Below are 23,021 nucleotides of genomic sequence, written 5' to 3'. Positions count from 1 at the left end.
TATTCCCATCTCTTTAGGAATTTTTCACAGTTCTGTTGTTCCACAGAATTAAAGGCTTTAATGTAGTCAATGAAGCAGATGTTTTTCTGGAATTCTCTTTTTCTATAATCCAGTGTATGTTAGCAATTTAATCTCTGGTTCCTTAGCATTTTCTAAACTCAGCTTGTATGTCTGGAAGTTCTAGGGTCATGCACTGCTGAAGCCTAGCTTGAAGGATTTTGAGTATAACCTGTTAGCATATGAAATGAGTGCAGTTGTGCCGTAGTTTGAACATTCTTTGGCATTGCCCTTCTTTGGGATTGGAATCAAAACTGACCTTTTCCAGTCCTGTGTCCACTACTGAGTTTTCCAAATTTGCTGGCATACTGAGTGCAGCACTTTAAGAGCATCATCTTTTAATATTTTAAGTAGCTCAATTGGAATTCTATCTAACTTCGTTCATAGTAATGCTTCCTAAGGCCCACCTAACTTCACACACCAGGATGTCTGGCTCTAGGTGGGTGACCACACCATCATGGTTATCCTGGTCATTAAGGCTTTTTTGTATAGTTCTTCTGAGTGTTCTTGCCACCTCTTCTTAATCTCTTCTGCTGCTTCTTACTGTGTCCTTCATCATGCCCATCCTTGCATGAAGTGTTCACTTGATATGTTGACCTGAAGAGGTCGCTCATCTTTCCCATTCTATTGTTTTCCTCTATTTCTTCACGTTGTTCATTTAAGAAGGCCTTCTGATCTCTCCTTGCTGTTCTCTGGAACTCTACATTCAGTTGGGTATATCTTTCCCTTTCTCCCCTGCTTTTCACTTCTCTTCTTTCCTCAGCTATTTGTAAAGCCTCCTCAGACAACCACTTTGCCTTCTTGCTTTTCTTTTTCTTTGGGATGGTCTTTGTCACTGCCTCCTGTATAGTATTACGAACCTCTGTCCATAGTTCAGGCACTCTCTCCACCAGATCTGATCCCTTAAAGCTATTTGTCACCTCCACTGTATAATCACAAGGGATTTGATTTAGGTCATACCTGAGTGGTCTAGTGGTTTTCCTTACTTTCTTCAATTTAAGCCTGAATTTTGTGATAAGGAGCTCATAATTTGAGCCCCAGTTAGCTCCAGATCTTACTTTTGCTGACTGTATAGAGCTTCTCCATCTTTGACTGCAAAGAATATAATCAATCTGATTTTGGTATTAAAAATCTGGTGATGTCCCTGTGTAGAAAGCCCTCTCTTGGGTTGTTGGGAAAGGGTATTTGCTATGACCAATGTGTTCTCTTGACAAAATTCTGTTAGCCTTTGCCCTGCTTCATTTTGTACTCAAAGGCCAAACTTGCCTGTTGTTCCAGATATCTCTTGACCTCTTATTTTTGCATTCTAATCCCCATGATGAAAAGGACATTCTTTTTTGGTGTTAGTTCTAGAAGGTGCTGTGATCTTTATAGAACCAGTCAACTTCAGCTTCTTTATCATCAGTGGTTGGGGTATAGACTTGGATTACTGTGATGTTGAATGGTTTGCCTTAGACATGAACAAAGATACTGTCATTTTTGAGGCTGCACCCAAGGGCTGCATTTCAGGCTTTAATTGACTATGAGGGCTACTCCATTTCTTCTCAGAGATTCTTGCCAACAGTAGTAGTTGTTATGGTCATCTGAATTTAATTCGCCCATTCCTGTCCATTTTAGTTCAGTGATTCCTAAGATGTTGATGTTCATTCTTGCCATCTCCTGCTTGACTGTGTCCAACTTACTTTTTGATTCATGGACCCCTAATATTCCAGCTTCTTATGCAATATTGTTCTTTACAGCATCAGACTTTACTTTCACCACCAGACACATCCACAACTGAGCATCATTTCTGCTTTGGCCCAGCTGCTTCATTCTTTCTGGAGCGATTAGTAATTGTCCTCCACTCTTCCCCAGTAGCATATTGGACCCAGTCTGACCTGGGGGCTCATCTTCCAGTGTCATATCCTTTTGCCTTTTCATGACGTTCATGGAGTTCTCGCAGCAAGACTACTGGAATGGTTTGCCATTTACTCCTCCAGAGGACCACGTTTTATAAGAAGTCTTCACTGTGGCCTGTTCATCTTAGGTGGCCCTGCACAGCATGGCTCATAGCTTTATTGAGTTATGGAAGCCCCTTCACCATGACGAGGCTGTGATCCATGAATTAGTTTTTACACATAGCTGTCCAGTTTTCCTAGCACCGTTTATTGAAGAGATTGTCTTTTCTCCATTGTATAGTCTTGTGTTCCTCGTCATAGATTAATTGGCCATAGGTGCATGGGTTTATTCATGGGCTTTCTGTCCTGTCCCATTAATCTGTATTTCTGTTTTTGTGCCAGTACCATACAGTTTTGATGAGTGGAGTCATTGGACCCCATTTCTCCAGCTCCATTTTTTCTTTCTCAATATTGCTTTTGCTATTTGGAGTCTTTTGTGTCTTTATAGAAATTAAAATTTTTTTGGTTTTAGTTCTGTGGTTGATTTGGTAGGGATTGTATTGACTCTGTAGATTGCCTTGGGTAGTATAGTCATTTTGGCACCATTGATTCTTCTAATCCAAGAACATAGAAGAATATCTTTCCATCTGTTTGTGCCGTCTTTGATTTCTTTCATCAGCATTTTACAGTTTTTGGAGTACAGGTCTTTTGTCTCCTTAGGTAGGTTTATTCCTTGATACTTTATTCTTTTTGCCATGGTAGTAAATGGGGTTTCATTAATTTTTCTTTATGATCTTTTGGTTTTAGTATATAGAAATATAATAGATTTTTGTGTATTAATTTTGTATCCTGCAACTTTACCAAATTCATTATGAGCTCTAGTAGCTTTATGTATAAATAGTATCATGTCATCTGCAGAAAGTGACAGTTTAACTTCTTTCCACTTTGGATTCCTTTTTATTTCCTTTTCTTCTCCAAAACTCTGTTGAATTAAAGTGATGAGAGTAGATATCCTTGTCATGTTTCTGATCTTGGAGGAAATGCTTTTAGCTTTTCCCCATTGAGTATGATGCTGGCTACAGGTTGTCATATATGGCCTTTATTATGTTGAGGTATGTTTCTTCTATGCCCACTTTAAGGAGGTTTTTTTTTAAATCATAAATAGGTGTTGAATTTTGTCAAAAGCTTTTCCTTTTGACAAGTATGTATTGAGTACACCTTAAGTATGTACATACATACATCTCAAGTGTGTATAGAGATGATCATATGGTTTTTATGATCTTCAATTTATTGATGTTGTGTATCACACTGATGGATTTGCAAATGTTGAAAAATCCTTGCATCCTTGAGATAAACCTCATGTGTGTATAATCCTTTTAATATACTGTCAAATTCAATTTGCTATGATTTTGTTGAGAATTTCTGTACCTGTATCTATCAATAGTGTTCAGTTCAGTTCAGTCGCTCAGTCGTGTCCAACTGTGCGACCCCATGAACCGCAGCACACCAGGCCTCCCTGTCCATCACCAGCTCCCAGAGCTTACTTAAACCCATGTCCATTGAGTTGGTGATGCCATCCAACCATCTCATCTTCTGTCGTCCCCTTCTCTTCCTGCCTTCAATCTTTCCCAGCATAAGGGTCTTTTCAAATGGGTCAGTTCTTCACATCAGGTGGCCAAAGTATTGGAGTTTCAGCTTCAACATCAGTCCTTCCAATGCATATTTAGGACTGATCTCCTTTAGGATGGACTGGTTGGATCTCCTTGCAGTCCAAGGGACTCGCAAGAGTCTTCTCCAACACCACAGTTCAAAAGCATCCATTCTTCGGCACTCAGCTTTCTTTATAGTCCAACTCTCACATCCATACATGACTATTGAAAAATCCATAGCTTTGACTAGATGGACCTTTGTTGGCAAAGTAATGTCTCTGCTTTTTAATCTGCTGTCTATTTTGGTCATAACTTTTCTTCCAAGGAGCAAGATTCTTTTAATTTCATGGCTGTAGTCACCATTTGCACACCCACCCCCACCCCTCAAAATAAAGTCTGTCACTGTTTCCATTGTTTCCCCATCTATTTGCCATGGAGTGATGGAACCAGATGCCATGATCTTAGTTTTTTTTTAATGTTGAGTTTAAAGCCAACCTTTTCACTCTCCTCTTTTCACTTTCATCAAGAGGCTTTTTAGTTCTTCACTTTCTGCCATAAGGGTGGTGTCATCTGCATAGCTGAGGTTATTGATATTTCTCCCGGCAATCTTGATTCCAGCTTGTGCTTCATTCAGCCCAGCATTTCTCATGATGTACTCTGCATATAAGGTAAATAAGCAGGGTAACAATATACAGCCTCGAGGTACTCCTTTTCCTATTTGGAACCAGTCTGTTGTTCATGTCCAGTTCTGTTGTTTCCTGACCTTCATACAGATTTCTCAAGAGGCAGGTCAGGTGGTCTGGTATTCCCATTTCTTGAAGAATTTTCCAGAGTTTGTTTGGTCCACACAGTCAAAGGCTTTGGCATAGTCAAGAAAGCAGAAATAGATGTTTTTCTGAAACTCTCTTGCTTTTTCCATGATCCAGCGGATGTTGGCAATTTGATCTCTGGTTCCTCTGCCTTTTCTAAAACCAGCTTGAACATATGGAAGTTCATGGTTCATGTATTGCTGAAGCCTGGCTTGGAGAATTTTGAGCATTACTTCACTAGCGTGGTAGTTTAAGCATTCTTTGGCATTGCCTTTCTTTGGGACTGGAATGAACACTGACCTTTTCTAGTCCTGTGGCCACTGCTGAGTTTTCCAAATTTGCTGGCATATTGAGTGCAGCACTTTCACAGCATCATCTTCCAGGATTTGAAATAGCCCAACTGGAATTCCATCACCTCCACTAGCTTTGTTCGTAGTGATGCTTCCTAAGGCCTGCTTGACTTCGCATTCCAGGATGTCTGGCTCTAGGTGAGTGATCACACCATCATGATTATCTGGGTTGTTAAGATCTTTTTTGTACAGTTCTTCTGTGTATTCTTGCCACCTCTTCTTAATATCTTATGCTTCTGTTAGGTCCATACCATTTCTGTCCTTTATCGAGCTCATCTTTGCATGAAATGTTCCCTTGGTATCTCTGATTTTCTTGAGGAGATCGCTAGACTTTCCCATTCTGTTGTTTTCCTCTATTTCTTTGCACTGATTACTGAGCAAGGCTTTCTTATCTCTTCTTGCTATTCTTTGGAACTCTGCATTCAAATGGGTATATCTTTCCTTTTCTCCTTTGCCTTTTGCTTCCCTTCTATTCACGGCTATTGTAAGGCCTCCTCAGACAACCATTTTGCCTCTTTGCATTTCTTTTCCTTGGTGATGGTCTCGATCCCTGCTTCCTGTACAATGTCACAAACCTCTGTCCATAGTTCTTCAGGCACTCTATCAGATCTAATCCCTTGAATCTATTTGTCACTTCCACTTTATAATCTTAAGGGATTTGATTTAGGTCATACCTGAATGGTGTAGTGGTTTTCCCTGCTTTCTTCAATTTGAATCTGAATTTGGCAATAAGGAATTCATGATCTGAGCCACAGTCAGCTCCCAGTCATGTTTTTGATGACTGTATAGAGCTTCTCCATCTTTGGCTGCAAAGAATATAATCAGTCTGATTTCGGTGTCTACCATCTGGTGATGTCCACGTGTAGAGTCTTCTCTTGTGTTGTTGGGAGAAGGTGTTTGCTATGACCAGTGCGCTCTTTTGGAAAAACTCTATTAGCCTTTGCCCTGCTTCATTCTGTACTCCAAGGCCAAATTTGCCCGTTACTCCAGGTGTTTCTTGACTTCCTAGTTTTGCATTCCAGTCCCCTATAATGAAAAGGACATCTCTTTTGGGTGTTAGTTCTAGAAGGTCTTGTAGGTCTTCGTAGAACCGTTCAGCTTTTTCATTACTGGTTAGGGCACATAGACTCGGATTACTGTGATATTGAACGGTGTCATCAATGGTGTTAGCCTATTATTTTCTTTTTGTGTGATATCTTTGTCTGGTATCAGGGTGATCCTGGCCTCATTGAATGAGTTAGAAAGCATTCTTTCCTCTGAAATTTTTGGAATAGTATGAGAAGGATAGGTATTAGCTCTTCTCTTCATGTTTGGTAGAATTCACCAGTGAACCTATCTGGCAATGACCTTTTACTTATTGGGAGGTTTTTTTTTTTTTTAATTTTTAATCATTTATTTATTTTTGGCCGCTCTGGGTCTTCTTGTGCATGGGCTTCTCATTGTGGTGGCTTCTCACTGTGGAGCATGGGCTCTAGGGCGTGCAGTTGTGATGGGTTAGTGGTTCTGGGCTTCAGTAGTTGTGTGTGGGCTCAGTATTAACAACTTCCTGGCTCTAGAGCCCAGGGTCAGTAGTTGTGGTGCGTGGGTTTGCTTGTTCTGTGGCACGTGGAGTTTTTCTGGACCAGGGATTGAACTTGCGTCCTTTGCTTTGGCAGGCGGATTCTTAACAACTGAACCACCAGGAAAGTTCTCTTGGGAGGTTTTTTAAATTACAGATTGAATTTCATCACTGGTAATTTGTTCAGTATTTTCTATTTCTTCCTGGTTCACGGTTGGGAGATTTTATGTTTCTAGGCATTTGTCCGCATTGTCTCGGTTGTCCATTTTCTTGGGATATAGTTGTTTGTAATCGTGTCTTATGGGCCTTTGTCTTTCTGTGGTGTCAGTTATAACTACTGCTTTTTCATTTCTGATTTTATTGATTTGGGCATTCTCTTTTTTTCTTGATGAGTGTGGGTAAAGGTTTATCAATTTTGTTTGTCTTTTCAAAGAATCAGCTCTTAGGTTCACTGATTTTTTTTTCTATTTTTTTAGACTTATTTTTCTTTAAAAAATTTTTAAAATTTTTATTAGAGTATAGTTGATAACAATGTTGTGTTGGTTTCGGGTGTACAGCAAAGTGTTTCAGTTATATATATACATGTACCTATTCTTTTTCAGGTTATTTTCCTATTTAGGTTATTACAGAATACTGAACAGAGTTCCCTGTGGTATACAGTTGGTTGTTTTAGTTCATAGTTTCATTGAGTTTTTTGTATTGTATTTTTTTAGTCTCTATTTCATTTATTTCTGCTCTGATCTTTATGCTTTTTCTTCTTCTAGCAATGTTGGCTTTTATTTATTCTACTTTTTCTAGTTCCTTGAGTCATAGTTTAGGTTGTTTAGTTGAGATTTTTTCTTGTTTTCTGAGGTAAGCTTGTATTGCTGTAAACGCTTTTAAACTGCTTTTGCTGTGTCCCATATATTTTGGATCATTGTGTTTTTGTTTTCATTGGTCTCCAAGTATTTTTCTATTTCCTGTTTGATTTCCTCAGTGATTCATTATTTATTTAGTAGCATATTTAGTAGCACAGTATTCTTGCCTGGAGAATCCCAGGGACAGCAGGGCCTGGTGGGCTGCCATCTATAGGGTCGCACAGAGTTGGACACAACTGAAGTGACTTAGCAGAGAGAGCATATTGTTTAGACTCCACCCTTTGTGTGTGTGTGTGTGTGTTTTTGTTTTTAGTTTTTCTCTTGTAATTGTTTTTTAGTCTCATAGTGTCTTCACAAAGATGCTTGATACTCTTTCAGTTTTCTCGGATTTAGTAAGGTTTGTTTTGTGGCCTAGCATGTGATCTTTCCTGGAGAGTGTTGCATGTACATTTGAAAAGAATGTGTATTCTGGTACTTTTGGATGGAATCATCTATCTGTATGTATCTGCTAAGTGCACTTGATATAATATGTCATTTTAGGCCAACATTTTCTTAGTAATTTTTTTGTTCTGGATGATCCATTCACTGATATAAGTGGGGTATTAAAATCCCTTGCTACTATGTGTCATTATTGGTTTCTTCTCTTATGTCCATTAATATTTGCTTTATCTATTTAGGTGCTTCTGTGTTGGGTGCATATATATTTGCAGTTGTTTTATCTTCTTCGATTGATCCATCCGTCATCATGTAACATCTTTCTAGGTCTCTTATAAAAGTCTTCATTTTAAAGTCTGTTTTGTCAGATATAAATATTGGTACTCAGGCTTTCTTTAGATTTCAGTTCACATGGAACACCTTTTTACATTCCCTCACTTTCTCTCTGTCTTTAAGACCTGAAGTGTGTCTTTTGTAGGCAGCATATACAGGTCTTGTTTTGTATCCATTCAGCCATTCTTTGTGTTTTGGTTGGAGCATTTAATCAGTTTACATTTATGATGATTATTGATATATATATATATATATATATAATTATTTCCATTTTGTTAATTGTTTGGGGGTTGTTTTTGCAGATTTTTTTTCCTTTCTTCTTTTGTTCTTATGATTTGAATGATGACTATCTTGAGTGCTATGTTTTGAGTCCTTTCTCTGTTTTGTGTATCTTTTATAGATTTTTTGGTTTGTGGTTACCATGAAGTAGAGAGGGCTGTGTGTGTGTGTATGATTGTTTTCGATTGCTGTTCTCTCAATTTCAAATACATTTGAAAAACCCTTCATTTGTACTCTCTACCCCTCACAGTTACTGTTTTTTAAATTATTATACATCTAAATAGTTTGTGTATCTTTTAGCTGCTCATTGTGGATACAGATGATTTTACTTTTGTATTTTAGCCTCCCCAGTAGCTTTGCATGTGGATGATTTACTACCTTTAGTGTATATTTCCCTTTACTCATGAGCCTTTTCATAAGTTTCACGTTTTTAATTGTCATCTTTTCTTTTTTGCTTAGAGAAGTTCCTTTAATACTTCTTGTAATGCTGTTGTGGTGCTGATGAAGCCTTTTAGCTTTTGTGTGTCTATAAAACTTTTGATTTATCCATCAAATCTGAACAAGAGCCTTGATGGGTAGAATCTTCTTGGTTATAGGCTTTTCCCTTTCATTACTTTAAATATATCGTACCACTCTCTTCTGAAAGTGATAGTTGCTCAGTCGTGTCTGACTGCGTTTCCATGGACTGTAGCCCGCCAGGCTCCTCTGTCCATGAAATTCTCCAGGCAAGAATACTGGAGTAGGTTGCCATTCCATTCTCCAGGGGATCTTCCCAACCCAGGGATCGAACCTGGGTCTCCTGCATTGCAGGCAGGTTCTTTGCTGTCTGAGCCACCAGGGAAGCCCCCACTCCCTTCTGGTCTGCTGAAAAGTCAGCTGTTAGCCTTATGGGAGTTCCTTTATGTTAACTCCTTGTTTTTCCCTTTCTAATTTTAGTATTTTCTCTTTAATTTTTGTCATTTTAATTACTGTGTGTCTTGGCGTGGTCCACTTTGGGTTAATCTAGTTTGGGACTCTCTGTGCTTCCTGGTTTTGAATGTCTGTGTCCTTTCCCAGATTAGGCACGTTTTCAGCTATTATGTCTCAAATGTGTTCTCAACCTCTTTGTCTTTTTCTTTTCCCTCTGGAATCCTCATAAAGCAAATATTTGTACCCTTAATGTTGTCTCAGAGGTCTCTTAAACTGTTCTCATTTCTTTTTTTTCCCACATCACTGATTTCCACTACTCTAACTTCCAGCTAGCTGATTCATAACTCTGTATCAGTCTACTATTGATTCCCACCAGGATTTTTCATTTTAGTTACTGCATTCTTCATCCCTGGTAGGTAGTTCTTTATATTTGTTGACTCTCTGTTGTAAACTTCTAACTTCTTGTTCTGTTCATCCATTTTTCTCCCAAATTCTTTGATCATCTTTATGATCATTACCCTGAATTCTTTCCTGGGTAATTGCCTATATCCACTTGACTTAGTTTTACTTCTGGACTTTATCTTGTTTCTTCTTTTGGGGTATTTTCCTCTGTCACCTCATTTTCTGTAATGTTTTTAATGTATCTGGTGGGTTGGGTACCTTTCCTGACCTTGGAGAAGTGGCCTATTGTAGGCGATGCTCTGTGTGTACCGGCAGCACACTCCCCTCTCATCACCAGAGCTGAATGCTCTAGGGATGCCCACTGAGCTGGCTGTGTGGTCCTTGTGTGGCAGGCTGACTGGTACGGGCAGTCTAGTAAGCTTGATTGGCCCCTGGCTGAGTTGGTTGCAGGCCCCGACTTCTGCAGAGGCTACTGGCTGCTCGTTGCCAGGGCTTAGTCATGCCATGTCTGGCTGTGGAACTCCAGGAGTCCTGGGGCTAGCGCTGGCTCATTGGTCAGCCAAGTTAGGGTCCAGGAGACCTCAGGCAGGGCTGGTGCCTGCCTGCTGGTGGGTGAGGCCAGGACCTGGGGCTCATGCTAGCCCACTGGACTAGCTGCTCCTTTTGAATATTCAGTTCCCACCTGGGGTCTTCTGTGGCTAAGCCTTCCTGGAGTTCTCTAACAGTGATCAGCTCTGGTATTCTCTTTTATTTTTGGATTTATTCAATGGAGGCAGCAAAAATCTTCATCCTCTTGAAACCAGTGTCAATTATCTGCCTTTACCAATAGACTGTGATATACCCGAGGGCAGGGGATTACTTTGGTTTCTCTAGATGAACAAAATGTGGGGCATAACTTAAATGCTAAGTATTTATTGAATGACTAATACTTTACATTTGTGTACATATTTTGCATTCACCCACATTCCCATTCATAAAGCCTGTTAGGACAGGTGGTATTATCCTGAATTTTCAAAGAAAATGACTATTTTTAAACTTCTTAATATCTGTAGGCAAATCAGTTCCTTTTCCAAAGGGCTGCGTTACCATTAACAATCATGCGAAACCCCAGGGCACAGGATTTCCTTACTCCTAACGTATCATTAATGCAGTACCTGGATGCAGTCTCAAAAGTGGCAGAATGATCTCTGTTCGTTTCCAAGATTCAATGTCACAGTAATCCAAGTCTATGCCCCAACCAGTAACGCTGAAGAAGCTGAGTTGAACGGTTCTATGAAGACCTACAAGACCTTTTAGAACTAACACCCAAAAAAGATGTCCTTTTCATTATAGGGTACTGGAATGCAAAACTAGGAAATCAAGAAACACCTGGAGTAACAGGCAAATTTGGCCTTGGAATACAGAATGAAGCAAGGCAAAGACTAATCGAGTTTTGCCAAGAAAATGCACTGGTCAAAGCAAACACCCTCTTCCAACAACACAAGAGAAGACTCTACACATGGACATCACCAGATGGTCAACACCGAAATCAGATTGATTATATTCTTTGCAGCCAAAGATGGAGAAGGTCTATACAGTCAACAAAAACAAGACGGAGCTGACTGTGGCTCAGATCATGAACTCCTTATTGCCAAATGCAGACTTAAATTGAAGAAAGTAGGGAAAACCACTAGACCATTCAGGTATGACCTAAATCAAATCCCTTATGATTATACAGTGGAAGTGAGAAATAGATTTAAGGGACTAGATCTGATAGACTGGCTGATGGACTATGGTCAGAGGTTCGTGACATTGTACAGGAGACAGGGATCAAGACCATTCCCATGGAAAAGAAATGCAAAGAGGCAAAATGGTTGTCTGAGGAGGCCTTACAAATAGCTGTGAAAAGAAGAGAAGCTAAAAGCAAAGGAGAAAAGGAAAGATATAAGCATCTGAATGCAGAGTTCCAAAGAATAGCAAGAAGAGATAAAGCCTTCCTCAGCAATCAATGCAAAGAAATAGAGGAAAACAACAGAATGGGAAAGACTAGAGATCTCTTCAAGAAAATTAGAGATACCAAGGGAACATTTCATGCGAAGATGGGCTCAATAAAGGACAGAAATGGTATGGACCTAACAGAAGCAGAAGATATTAGGAGGTGGCAAGAATACACAGAAGAACTGTACAGAAAAGATCTTCAAGACCAAGATAATCATGATGGTGTGATCACTCACCTAGAGCCAGACATCCTGGAATGTGAAGTCAAGTGGGGCCTTAGAAAGCATCACTACAAACAAAGCTAGTGGAGGTGATGGAATTCCAGTTGAGCTATTTCAAATCCTGAAAGATGATGCTGTGAAAGTGCTGCACTCAATATGCCAGCAAATTTGGAAAACTCAGCAGTGGCAACAGGACTGGACAAGGTCAGTTTTCATTCCAATCCCAAAGAAAGGCAATGCCAAAGAATGCTCAAACTGCCGCACAATTGCACTCATCTCACACGCTAGTGAAGTAATGCTCAAAATTCTCCAAGCCAGGCTTCAGCAATATGTGAACCGTGAACTTCCTGATGTTCAAGCTGGTTTTAGAAAAGGCAGAGGAACCAGAGAACAAATTCCCAACATCCGCTGGATCTTCGGAAAAGCACGAGAGTTCCAGAAAAACATCTATTTCTGCTTTATTGACTATGCCAAAGCCTTTGACTGTGTGGATCACAATAAACTGTGGAAAATTCTTCAAGAAATGGGAATACCAGACCACCTGACCTGCCTCTTGAGAAACCTATATGCAGGTCAGGAAGCAACAGTTAGAACTGGACATGGATCAACAGACTGATTCCATATAGGAAAAGAGTATGTCAAGGCTGTATATTGTTACCCTGCTCATTTAACTTCTATGCAGAGAACATCATGAGAAACGCTGGGCTGGAAGAAGCACAAGCTGGAATCAAGATTGCTGGGAGAAATCTCAATAACCTCAGATATGCAGATGACACCACCCTTATGGCAGAAAGTGAAGAGGAACTAAAAAGCCTCTTGATGAAAGTGAAAGTGGAGAGTGAAAAAGCTGGCTTAAAGCTCAACATTGAGAAAACTAAGATCATGGCATCCGGTCCCATCACTTCATGGGAAATAGATGGGGAAACAGTGGAAACAGTGTCAGACTTTATTTTTGGGGGCTCTATAATCACTGCATATGGTGACTGCAGCCATGAAATTAAAAGACGCTTACTCCTTGGAAGAAAAGTTATGACCAACCTAGATAGCATATTCAAAAGCAGAGATATTACTTTGCCAACAAAGGTCCGTCTAGTCAAGGCTATGGTTTTCCCAGTGGTCATGTATGGATGTGAGAGTTGGACTGTGAAGAAAGCTGAGGGCCAAAGAATTGATGCTTTTGAACTGTGGTGTTGGAGAAGACTCTTGAGAGTCCCTTGGACTGCAAGGAGATCCAACCAGTCCATTCTGAAGGAGATCAGCCCTGGGATTTCTTTGGAAGGAATGATGCTAAAGCCTAAAGTCCAGTACTTTGGCCACCTCATGCAAAGAGTTGACTCATTGGGAAAGACTCTGATGCTGGGAGGGATTGGGGGCAGGAGGAGAAGGGGATGACAGAGGATGAGATGGTTGGATGGCATCCCTGACTTGATGGACGTGAGTCTCAGTGAACTCCGGGAGTTGGTGATGGACAGGGAGGCCTGGCGTGCTGCGATTCATGGGGTCGCAAAGAGTTGGATACGACTGAGCGATTGAACTGAAGTGAACGTATTATTATTACCCATAACCTCCCTGTCCTTCCCTCCAGCAAGTCAGTCAGTGAAAGACTCCAGGCACTAAGGTCGTATTTTGATTTTAAAATGGCTTCATTTGTCTCCCTGGTCACATTTCCTCTCCAAATATGTACAGAAATCTCATTTATAAATCAGTTCTTCTGCAAGATAGTTTTCTTTGTAAGCTGCTCCGACCAAAGTGACAAAACAGTTATGAGAGTGAGGAGACGAGACACACGTGCTAGTTTTACTGCTACGTCTTCCTCCTCCGATCCCCAGCGCTAGAAACCACCCATGGCTGTTTCCAATAGCTACTTATTAAGCAAACCTCCAGGGCATTAATAATCAAAAGTCATTCATTTATAAAACCAAAAATGGTTAGGTGTAACAAGCCTCCTCCTATCACGGAGAGACAGGTACTTAGGAGGGTAATAATGAGTAGAGCGCAGCTGGCAGGCAACTCCAAGAGGCGTGGTCTTACTGAGAACACTCTTCCAGCCTGAAAATAGTGACTTGTGCACTGCGGTCTTCCCCCTCTCTTCGCTGTTTTCATGGCAGAGCCCTAATAATGTCATTTATAACCAGGTTTATTTTTACTTTATAAAATCAAATGTGTGAGTGTTTTAAGAATTGCCATTCTGAAGTTGAGAAATCAACCGAAGTCTTATTTGATAGGCCTTTAAAGAATATCCTTGTGCTTCAGCTATTAAGAAACTAAAACACTGGGGAACAGATGGACAGATCAACATTCTACAGCAACAAGACTCGACTAGTATAAAGAACAGCTCTGGGAGGGCAGCATTCTTGATGGCAGGGCAAGTGCCTCTTCCGAGACCAGCGAGGACATGCCCTGTGACAATGAGCAAGGTTGAACACAGTCTGAAAACTCGCTCCAGCCCTCAGAACTACCTCCTCTAAGAGCTCTTTGTAACTGCTCCTCTGTTCACAGTTTAATGTTTCCCCCCAATATTTTGGCCTTCTTCACAGACACTATTAGAAACTGAAGTTCATATAAAATTGAACATTACATGTCAGCATCTGCCTGTTTCCGCTGTTGACTGGGACCTCTCTCTGTGGGAGCAAAGAGGGGAGCTTAGTGTTGGAAGTAGCTTTTGTCACTGCTTTACCTCTAGGGAAACACGGTGGGAGGAGAACAGAATGAGGGAAGAGTTTTAACATAAGGGACTGTGAGATTATTTCTTAAGCATAACTCAGAAGATGAAAGTTTTTTTTTTTTTCCCAATCTGGGTGAAAGAGAAATCTTTATTAACAGCTGTTCTAAAAGGGAGGAGAAATAATTATGAAAGTATATTGGAAGCTTCTTACAAATGTTTTTTGGTAAAATAGGATCATGTTTCAACACACTCACTGGTGACAGTTATTGAAACAGCAAATGCAGCTCATTAAAAGGCGGTCAGGCTACAGACTCTGAGGGCAGAGTGAAAAGGGAGGCAGTTCCCTGCAGAAAAGGGAACCAGAGATATGCTAAGTGCCAAAAACTAGTTTTGAGCACTAGGTACTGAATAACTACTTGTTAGTTTGGCTGTGTCCAATTATGAAGAGGTTAAGAATGATTATTCCGTTGAAAATATTTTGTCTAGCTATTCTGATGAGAAAGATGATGTAAATAGAAGACCTATTTCCAGTGCATAACCAGATGAGCCTTCTATGTTAAAATTAATTTTTTTCTATTGAAAATAATTAAGAAGTACTAATATAATTTTTGCCTTCCCTCTGGACATTATATCTAAATGAACATGGGAGATGTACTAAAATGTAGATGTGTAGAACTCTGAAAGGATGAAAGCTAAACATTTCCTAGACTACTTTTGCTCCCATTAAAAAAAAATCTGAAAGTTTGGGTAAGGGAATTATAGCATCAATTAGGATATGAGTTAAATTTACCTTATTAAAATTCAGAAGGGGTGGGGTAGGGAGGGTGTAACTAGTGTAGGCTCATAGAACAGATGAAGAGCATTCGACTTACAGCAAGATAAAACCACACTGCTGTATTTCGTATTTTATTCAATTTTAATATGGTTTCCATTAACTTTTAAAACAAAATGATTTCCAGTTTAGAAAACAATGCACTGACCACATAATTCTTTTTTTATATACAGTTATACAAATATTCTAAATACACATTTTGTGTTCAAGATGATGGCAAATAAGATTAACTGTACAGTACATAAGGAAAGAAAATATTTTAAGCATATTTAGAAGCAATAGAAATGTCTATACAAAACAAGCAAAAATGGAATAAAATTTTTTATTTTTAAAGTATTGCAACAGGCCCACAGGTTTGTAACAAAAATGTCTTTGCACAGTTCCTCACAATGCCCCATTAATAGCTAAAGCAAGACAGCGGTTTTAGAAAATAATGTTTCAAAATGCTACACATGGTACTACTGTTTGCACAGTCTGATCAAAATAACAACTCTACTCTGAGTCAAGCAAAACCTAGAGGAAATATACCAAACAACTTGAAAATCATTTGTATAAAATTCATTGCACATTATTTTACTCAGTTGTTTGAAAAGTAAAAAAGTGTATTTACAAAATATTTCGCAGTCAAAATTATAAAGTGAATGAGTATCTCTAAGTAACACGTCTTGATACAGACAGTTCAAGGAAAACACGAATGTCTTTTTTTAAAGAGGTTTTCAGTGCTCCTTCCACAGGGAAGTAAATACGATCTACTCAAATGGATTTACAAGATGTTACACATACTGGAGCAAATTCAACATCGGCATTATAAAACAATGTTAAAAAGGTGAAAGGATGAGGAATTTGTACATTGTAAGAAGTGAGCTATTCAGAGATCAACAAATACGATTTTTAATTCAGTTATCATAAAAGTCTTCAGATAATAGACAGACAATGAACATACTTGACTCGATGAAAGTTGAAAAAGCACCATGCACAACAGTTTAGTGGTAAACACTGAAAAATAGCACCTGGAATTCTGTGATATTGACAATTTAAAACTGGTCTAGTAATTGCCGGAGATACGGTGCCTTGGATAGTTCTCTATTTACTCGGGAGAGCTTGTAAAGTACTGGGCAGTTCAGAGAAACACATGGGATATGTCGATCAAAGCAGCCTGTACAGTTCTTGCATATCTGAAAGGACAAGAGGAGTGCATCAAACCATAGGAAGGTTTCTGTCTCCGTGTGTAAACAGCAGACTTTTATAATCCTTCATGACCCACCACAAATTACTGGCACGTATTACAGGAAAGTTTCATTAGTTTTCATCTTTTTGAAGCATAGCCAACCCTAAGTTGAGATGTTTCTAAAGAATATTATTTCGCAAACCATAGAGCATGAAATTCCCTAAAGGATTCATTTAATCCCAGAAATCAACTTTCATTTATGGTAGAATCCTATTGTATTAAGATCCACAAAATAGGCTACCCAATTACCAAAGACTGGCTCTTAAATTAGCTATGTACACTGTTTTTTCAAGTTACTCTAACATTTTATATGCTAATCAAAAAAGTTATCCACTTTCTTATTTCAGAAGAGAAAATGCTAGTATGGGGGCGGGGGTGGAAATCAAAGATGTTGCAAGTAGCTGGATAGACCAATAGTTTCAACCCTGGCTGTACATGAGCTTAAAAATAGACTAATGTCTGAGCAAGGAATCAGGATCTTTGGGTGTGAGAGCTTAAGAATCTGTACATCTTAGGGCTCCCAGATGATGCTGATGTATAATGAGAACTGATCTAAAAGAAAATATTAAATCATAAGGCAGTTTTTAAAGAAAAGCATTATATCTTACCCAGTGATCAGATTTTAATATGTAAGGTCTCAAGTCACACACACAGTTTAAAAGTGGTAAAACATGAAAAACTTTAAAGAAAAAAACTTTAAAGGATACTAGTGAGGGCCCCAAGGGTTAAGAAAATACAGGCTGATTTTTAATGTGAACAGTTTATCCAAGTGATTTAAAAAAGGGATAGCAATTAGCTGCTGTTATACTAATTACCTTTTAAGAGAGAAATCAGATCTGCTCTAGTTAATTCTCTGGTCTGTATCTAATAGCTTCTGTTTTAGAGGCCTCACAGCGGGGGGGAAAAAACTCGTTCTCTGCCCCAATATTTTTCAGTCGATTGCAGGGCCCATTTTTCTCAACACCCTGGTTACTCTACCTGGTATTATGATACTGCCACAAGCGAACTGCTCAGAGCCCCGAACTTCAGTGTGCTTTCTGGAGAATGTGCTGTTCTCTTCTGAAGCCTTTCACCAATTAGATCTCTGCCAAGAGACTTAAAGCTACTTCTAAATATAGAATGTCTGTATCACAGCTCCATGTCCTGCAGCTACATCCAGGTGCCAGAACAAACTGATAAATATTTATGCACTCTGTGCTTGTCTGATAAATAAACCAGGATGGAATTACTTGTCTCGCTAAACTTAATGTTTAGTTTCAAGATCCTTTACTGGTGATTTAAACTCTGAACAGGTTATGTTTAAAACTTTAAACACCACAACCTAGAAATTTATTTTTTAGCAGATGCTTAAGAAAACAAACAAACAAAAACCTGCTTTACTATTTATTGATTCTTTTTTGTTATCCTTTGGCTTACTTTCTAGATTTTTGAAAAATTTTCAGTCAGATGCTTAATTTTGTTTATGTTTATAATTAAATGTTTAAAGTGATGAATTTTTCTCTGAGATCTGCCATGGCTGTCTAGAATCTCATATGTACTGTTTGTTTAATAAGTGTTAAAATTTCCAAATACAAGGATCATTTTGTTTTCTGAGTTTACTAGCTTTATAGAATTGTATTGATGAAATGTCTGTAATATTTCTACTTTCTGAAGTTTATTAAGGTTTTCTTTGTAGTCTAAGATATGGTCAATTAACATTTCATATAAATGTTTTCCGTAACTTGAAAGATATATTCTCTAATTATTAGGTTGGAGAGTTTGATATATATAATCAAAAGGTTTACCTTATAATGTTTAGATCTTTAGTAATTGTACTTATTTCTGATCACTTGTCTTGGTATGAGAGCTGTTTACTAATGTTTCTGACAATTTCTTATTTTATCTCCTGTAATTTCTGCTTTGTGAGAATTCCTACAGGTTATTTATGTACAGGAGACACACATTTTAATTATCTTAGGAAAAAAGCAATCCTAAAGTTAAAATATCTCTTTAAAGATGATGAACCACCCCTTATTTATGAATAGCATTACTTTTAAAACTGCATTTTTATAAGAAATGAGACCTAATATTGAACGAGGGTTCTGGTTAAACTGATGGCACTTACTAGCACAGTGTATGTTGCTGGGGGCAGAGGACAGGTCCAGGGAGCTGCCTCGGACTCAGGAGCTCTGGAGGCCCTGCCAATGTCTACACCTTCTACTAGAAGCCAACAGGGAATTTTCTAGGAGGGCAAGTTGCTGCCATTGGGGTAGGAACCCAAAAACCACAAGTTAGGGACTCCTGGTGACTAGTGGTGACTAGTGGTGACTAGTGGTGACTAGTGGTTGTACCAACTACAACCACCACTTCGTGCTGGTGCAAAAACTGGGACAAATGGGCTAAAATTGGTTGGTAATCACTCCAGTGACTTACTGCTGCTTTAACTGTGCGTTCAGCAAGAAGCTGTTTCCTCATTTAATACATATGTATGACCACCACCAAGGGCTGGACTCTAGCTAGGGACAGCTGTCTCAGAAGTGAGAGAAGGGCAGGGCCTCAGTCCTCACCTGCTCTCTGGTGAGGAGGCTCGAGCCACAGTGCTGAGAATGGACAGGATGGCAGGGGGATCAGTGTGAGGCTGCTGCAGGAGTTTAGGGAGAAATAATGGTGGTTGGACTATAGGATGATAACAGAAAAGAAGCAGAAAAGTTCTTATTTCTTTAAGAACTAATTAGTAGATGGATGGGGAGAGGGAAAAGTCAATTTATCATTTCAATAAGCTAGGTTTCTATGGTTGCATCAATAAAATCATACCTTTCAGATGCTACCATCCTTAATGAAACTCATTTACTGCATTCTGAATGACTAGCTATATACACTATATAACTTAAAGAGTTTTCTGCCAATGCAGAACAGCGGCTAGGATGGTGCAGAGGAAACAGTCTCTAACAGTCTGTAATTTTGCTTCTATAAGCATACAAGTTCTGAACAGCCTAGTCTCCCCAGAGATGGCTTCTGTCCTGTTGCCCTGCGTGGCAGCTAGGAGTGTCTTCCTAGGAGGCTGTGGACACTCCGACTTGGTTCAAAAGCCTCTTTGCCTTGAAGGGGATGGTGCGGAGCCTGGCCTTTACATACTCGTGGCTGGGTTACTTTAGAGCAGATGAGCTGCTAGCAGCGACTGTAAGGAGAGTTCACAACAGAAGAGCTAGTAGGGACCTACGAAAGAGCATCAATTTGCATTCTGAGAAATCTGGGGCCAGGGACACAGCCTATACTATGGAGTCCAGACTGAAAACCCGATGTCCTTACTATCAGCTGGATTCATTTTCCACTGAGTCACACTGCCTCTCAACTATCTGGTTGGCTTTAAAACATTTCAATAACCTTATATGTTGCTCATCTAAAGACAAAACAAACTCTACCACAAGATTGTTACTCTTGCCTGAAAGCTAAACATGTAACTTGAAACATGAAGGTATAAGGAGATACAATCAGTCATTAAGAACTGCAAACATTCCAAGTTGACTAGCAATTCTCTAAGAAAACAAGATTTCTATGAGAATGGTAAGTGATATGGGAGACAAAGCAATTAGTATTTTCTTTTTTTAGAAATACTGCTATAAAAGAAACTGGATGGCTGGACAGTGTAGTTCTATGGTTCTAATAAACACAATTAGTTTTTAGTAGTTCAATTATGCTATTTTCAGGATTTTAGAAGTTGATTAACTTAGAATCCTTACTCCACTTTCACATCTCACACTACACCTCCCTCAGGAGTTGACTACATTTCCCTGAAGACTCAGACTGCTTGGGATTCTGAGTCTATTGAACAAGGCTGTACCTTTACAAGTCGCTCCTGTTGACGTTCCAACTCTCGAATTTCTTGGTTGAGGATGACGGCAACATGCTGAGGCTGGCTGCGACATTTACTGCAGATGCCGTGCTGAGTCAGGTCATCACACACAGGACAGTGTAAGGTAGTGAAATATTGTGCAATAGTGCCTTTCCGCCCTTCAAGTTCACTTCGAGAGGAGCTGGTGGCCTTCTGGATCTATGTAAGCATCAATTCAGAAATAAGTCTAAGCCAGCTTTATAGCAGAGTGGCTCTTCTCAAGCTAATTACAGGATCACTAAGGCATTATTTCCCGTGTTCAACAAATACTGAATAGCTACTATGTATCAGGAATGGTTCTAGATAATGGGGCTTTAGAAAAGAACAAAGTCCTTCTTTTATAGCTTAATATCATCAGATATGTTGTTTTATTTTCCTTTTTTGGGGGGAGGAAAATGGTCTCAGAAAGGTACAAACTTCCAGTTGTAAATAAGTCATCAGGATATATTATACAGATTAGGAATAAAGTCAATAATATTGCAGTAACTTTAAATGGTAACAGATGATAACTAGATTTTATCATGGTGATCATCTCATTGTCAAACCACTATACTGTATACTTGAAACTAATATCAGATTGTGTGTCAATTGTACCTCAATGAAAAACAAAAATAGTTTCTTGTCACTCGGTTTTTTTGGTTGCAATATGTAGATGTATGAAATTATAGGGGCAAAGGAGATCAGGGAGGACAAAGGAGAAAATCCAGGTTGAGAGTGGATACTGTTTAAGACTGCACAGTTTTGGCCATGGAAGCAAGGTAAAAAGTAACCTGTTAGGCATTAAGGTGCAAAATTCAAGCAAAAGTAAACCTGGAACATTTCAAATGAAATTAGATACATGTCACCTAAGCTTCCTTCTTTGAAGCTGATAATGTTTCAGAGATCTGTCTTCTGATACTCTTCACACTGAAATAACATTATCCTCTTACTATCATACCCTTGCTGCATTCCCCTGGTGTCTTACAAGTCACTCTGCACCAAAGTTATTAGGTTAGCCTTTTATAAATGGCACTCCTGCTGCTGATGCAATGAAAAACACTGATAGCTCTGTGGAGTAGAGCCAGGGCCCAGCGTTACGGATGCTGGCCAGCACAGACTGAAGCACAGCTTCCCCCTCAGTTTCCCAGCTGCTTCTTTTCCTTGAGGCCTTAAGTGCGTACTGAGAAAAACAATTTAAGTATTAAACTTATATCAATTTTCCTGAATACTCTCAGGCTTTCATAGTCTGAGCAAATGACTCCAGCAGACCTAATTGTAAACATCAGATAACAACTGCTACTTTCCTAGAGAAATGTATCCCTGATTGTTACAGAACCACAAACTGTTCCTTCCGAGTTCGGATGGGGATAAACTAAGAAAAAAGGAGTTCAGGCAAAACTCCCTTTGGCAAGATTTCACACTGCATGTTTTATTTTAGTAAAATGACACTTTAATATTCTTTACTCTGGTCTCTACAGAACTATGTCTAGCTACTAGAGCTTATATATTTCTTAAATACCCATTTTGAAGGAATTTCTGCTTTCATTTTTATTTGCTGTTTGTGATATTTTATAGTTAAGTGTTTACCACTGAAGTAGTTGTGGGATTTATTTTAATCTTCTATAATTTGGCTAATCTGACAGAAGCTGGGAAGGTGTTTGTAAAAGATGAAACCAGAAAAGTATAGCACCTTTGTTGGTTTAGGATAATAAAGGATTTGCTCTGCTCTGATGGCATGTAAATAAAATCTTTAGTTCTACTGAAAATGTTAAGTGAATTCTCTATGGAGTCATAACATAGGTACTGTTTAGTAGGCTTACCCGTGGTAATTCATGATACCAGCTGAAGACATCAATACCAATAAGAGAGAAGATTCTTGCCAGGGGTGGAAGGATTTGCTTGGTGATATAGTAAGTGGCATTCAGTCTCAGAGTTGGGTCCTGCAGGACTTCCACTGGGCGCCTTACTAGTTGGATAAGTGGTACTCCAGGGGCTCCATAAATGATGACATATGGTACTCGCTCCCCAACTCGAGGCTCAGAGCGCCGATCGTAAGTAAGCATTTTCCTATTTAAATCCAAATAAAACAGTCACTCAAAGACTGTCATGGAAGGCATCTCTCCAGAAAATGAAATGAGAATTAAATAATGAAGCCATGAGAAACTGACAAGGGGAACCTTCAAGGTAGTTTAACTCTGACAGCCATGTACACTTCACTTAGCACCAAGTGGATATGCTCTAAGAGTTTAATCAAACTTACCCTGTAAATTACTGTTACCTGGAGAACAGTATGAGTTGGGAGATACCAACTAGCTTAAATTAACTATCATAAATCTAAAAGATAAGAGAAAATTTAGCTGATCAGCTGATCTCCTTCTAGAATGATACCACCTTACTGCTGTGGTAGGATCAATATTAAGGACTACCTATGATTCCAATGGAGAAGGAAATGGCAACCCACTCCAGTGTTCTTGCCTGGAGAATCCCAGGGATGGCAGAGCCCTGCCGTCTATGGGGTCACACAGAGTCGGACACGACTAAAATGACTTAGCAGCAGCAGCATGATTCTGATATAGGAAAAACAATCACTTCCAGCTCTGTAACAGATTACAGTTTCACTGAATCTAGTTTTTGTAGGGAAGGCCAGAAGAGGAGCTCTTTTTTCTACTTCAGAGCTTGCAGTATTTGGGGGTCACCCACTCATGTTATTAAGGCTTCATGTGGGCAGGAGAA

General features: G+C 39.2%; 1 protein-coding gene across 11 annotated transcripts in view; it reads right to left on the bottom strand.

Annotated features, from left to right (window-relative positions):
- Positions 1-15,271: 15,271 nt before the first annotated feature.
- Positions 15,272-23,021, bottom strand: part of REV3L (REV3 like, DNA directed polymerase zeta catalytic subunit) — a 176,030-nt gene continuing 168,280 nt past the window's right edge. For 10 of the 11 annotated variants that reach the window (XM_055535162.1, XM_055535165.1, XM_055535166.1 and 7 more), the window contains 3 exons: positions 22,109-22,355; positions 20,259-20,468; positions 15,272-16,385 (listed from right to left, as the gene is read on the bottom strand). In XM_055535162.1, the coding sequence (XP_055391137.1) occupies positions 16,245-16,385; positions 20,259-20,468; positions 22,109-22,355 (598 nt within the window). In that variant the 3' untranslated portion in view covers positions 15,272-16,244. Of the gene's footprint in view, positions 16,386-18,984; positions 19,059-20,258; positions 20,469-22,108; positions 22,356-23,021 lie in introns of all 11 variants that reach the window. The other variant, XM_055535164.1, reaches the window with a different exon arrangement.

This window comes from Bubalus kerabau, chromosome 9 (genome assembly GCF_029407905.1).
Source record: "Bubalus kerabau isolate K-KA32 ecotype Philippines breed swamp buffalo chromosome 9, PCC_UOA_SB_1v2, whole genome shotgun sequence".
NCBI lineage: Eukaryota > Metazoa > Chordata > Mammalia > Artiodactyla > Bovidae > Bubalus > Bubalus kerabau.
The sequence above is the reverse complement of the archived record's forward strand: the minus strand, read 5'-3'. Positions and strand labels throughout refer to the sequence as shown.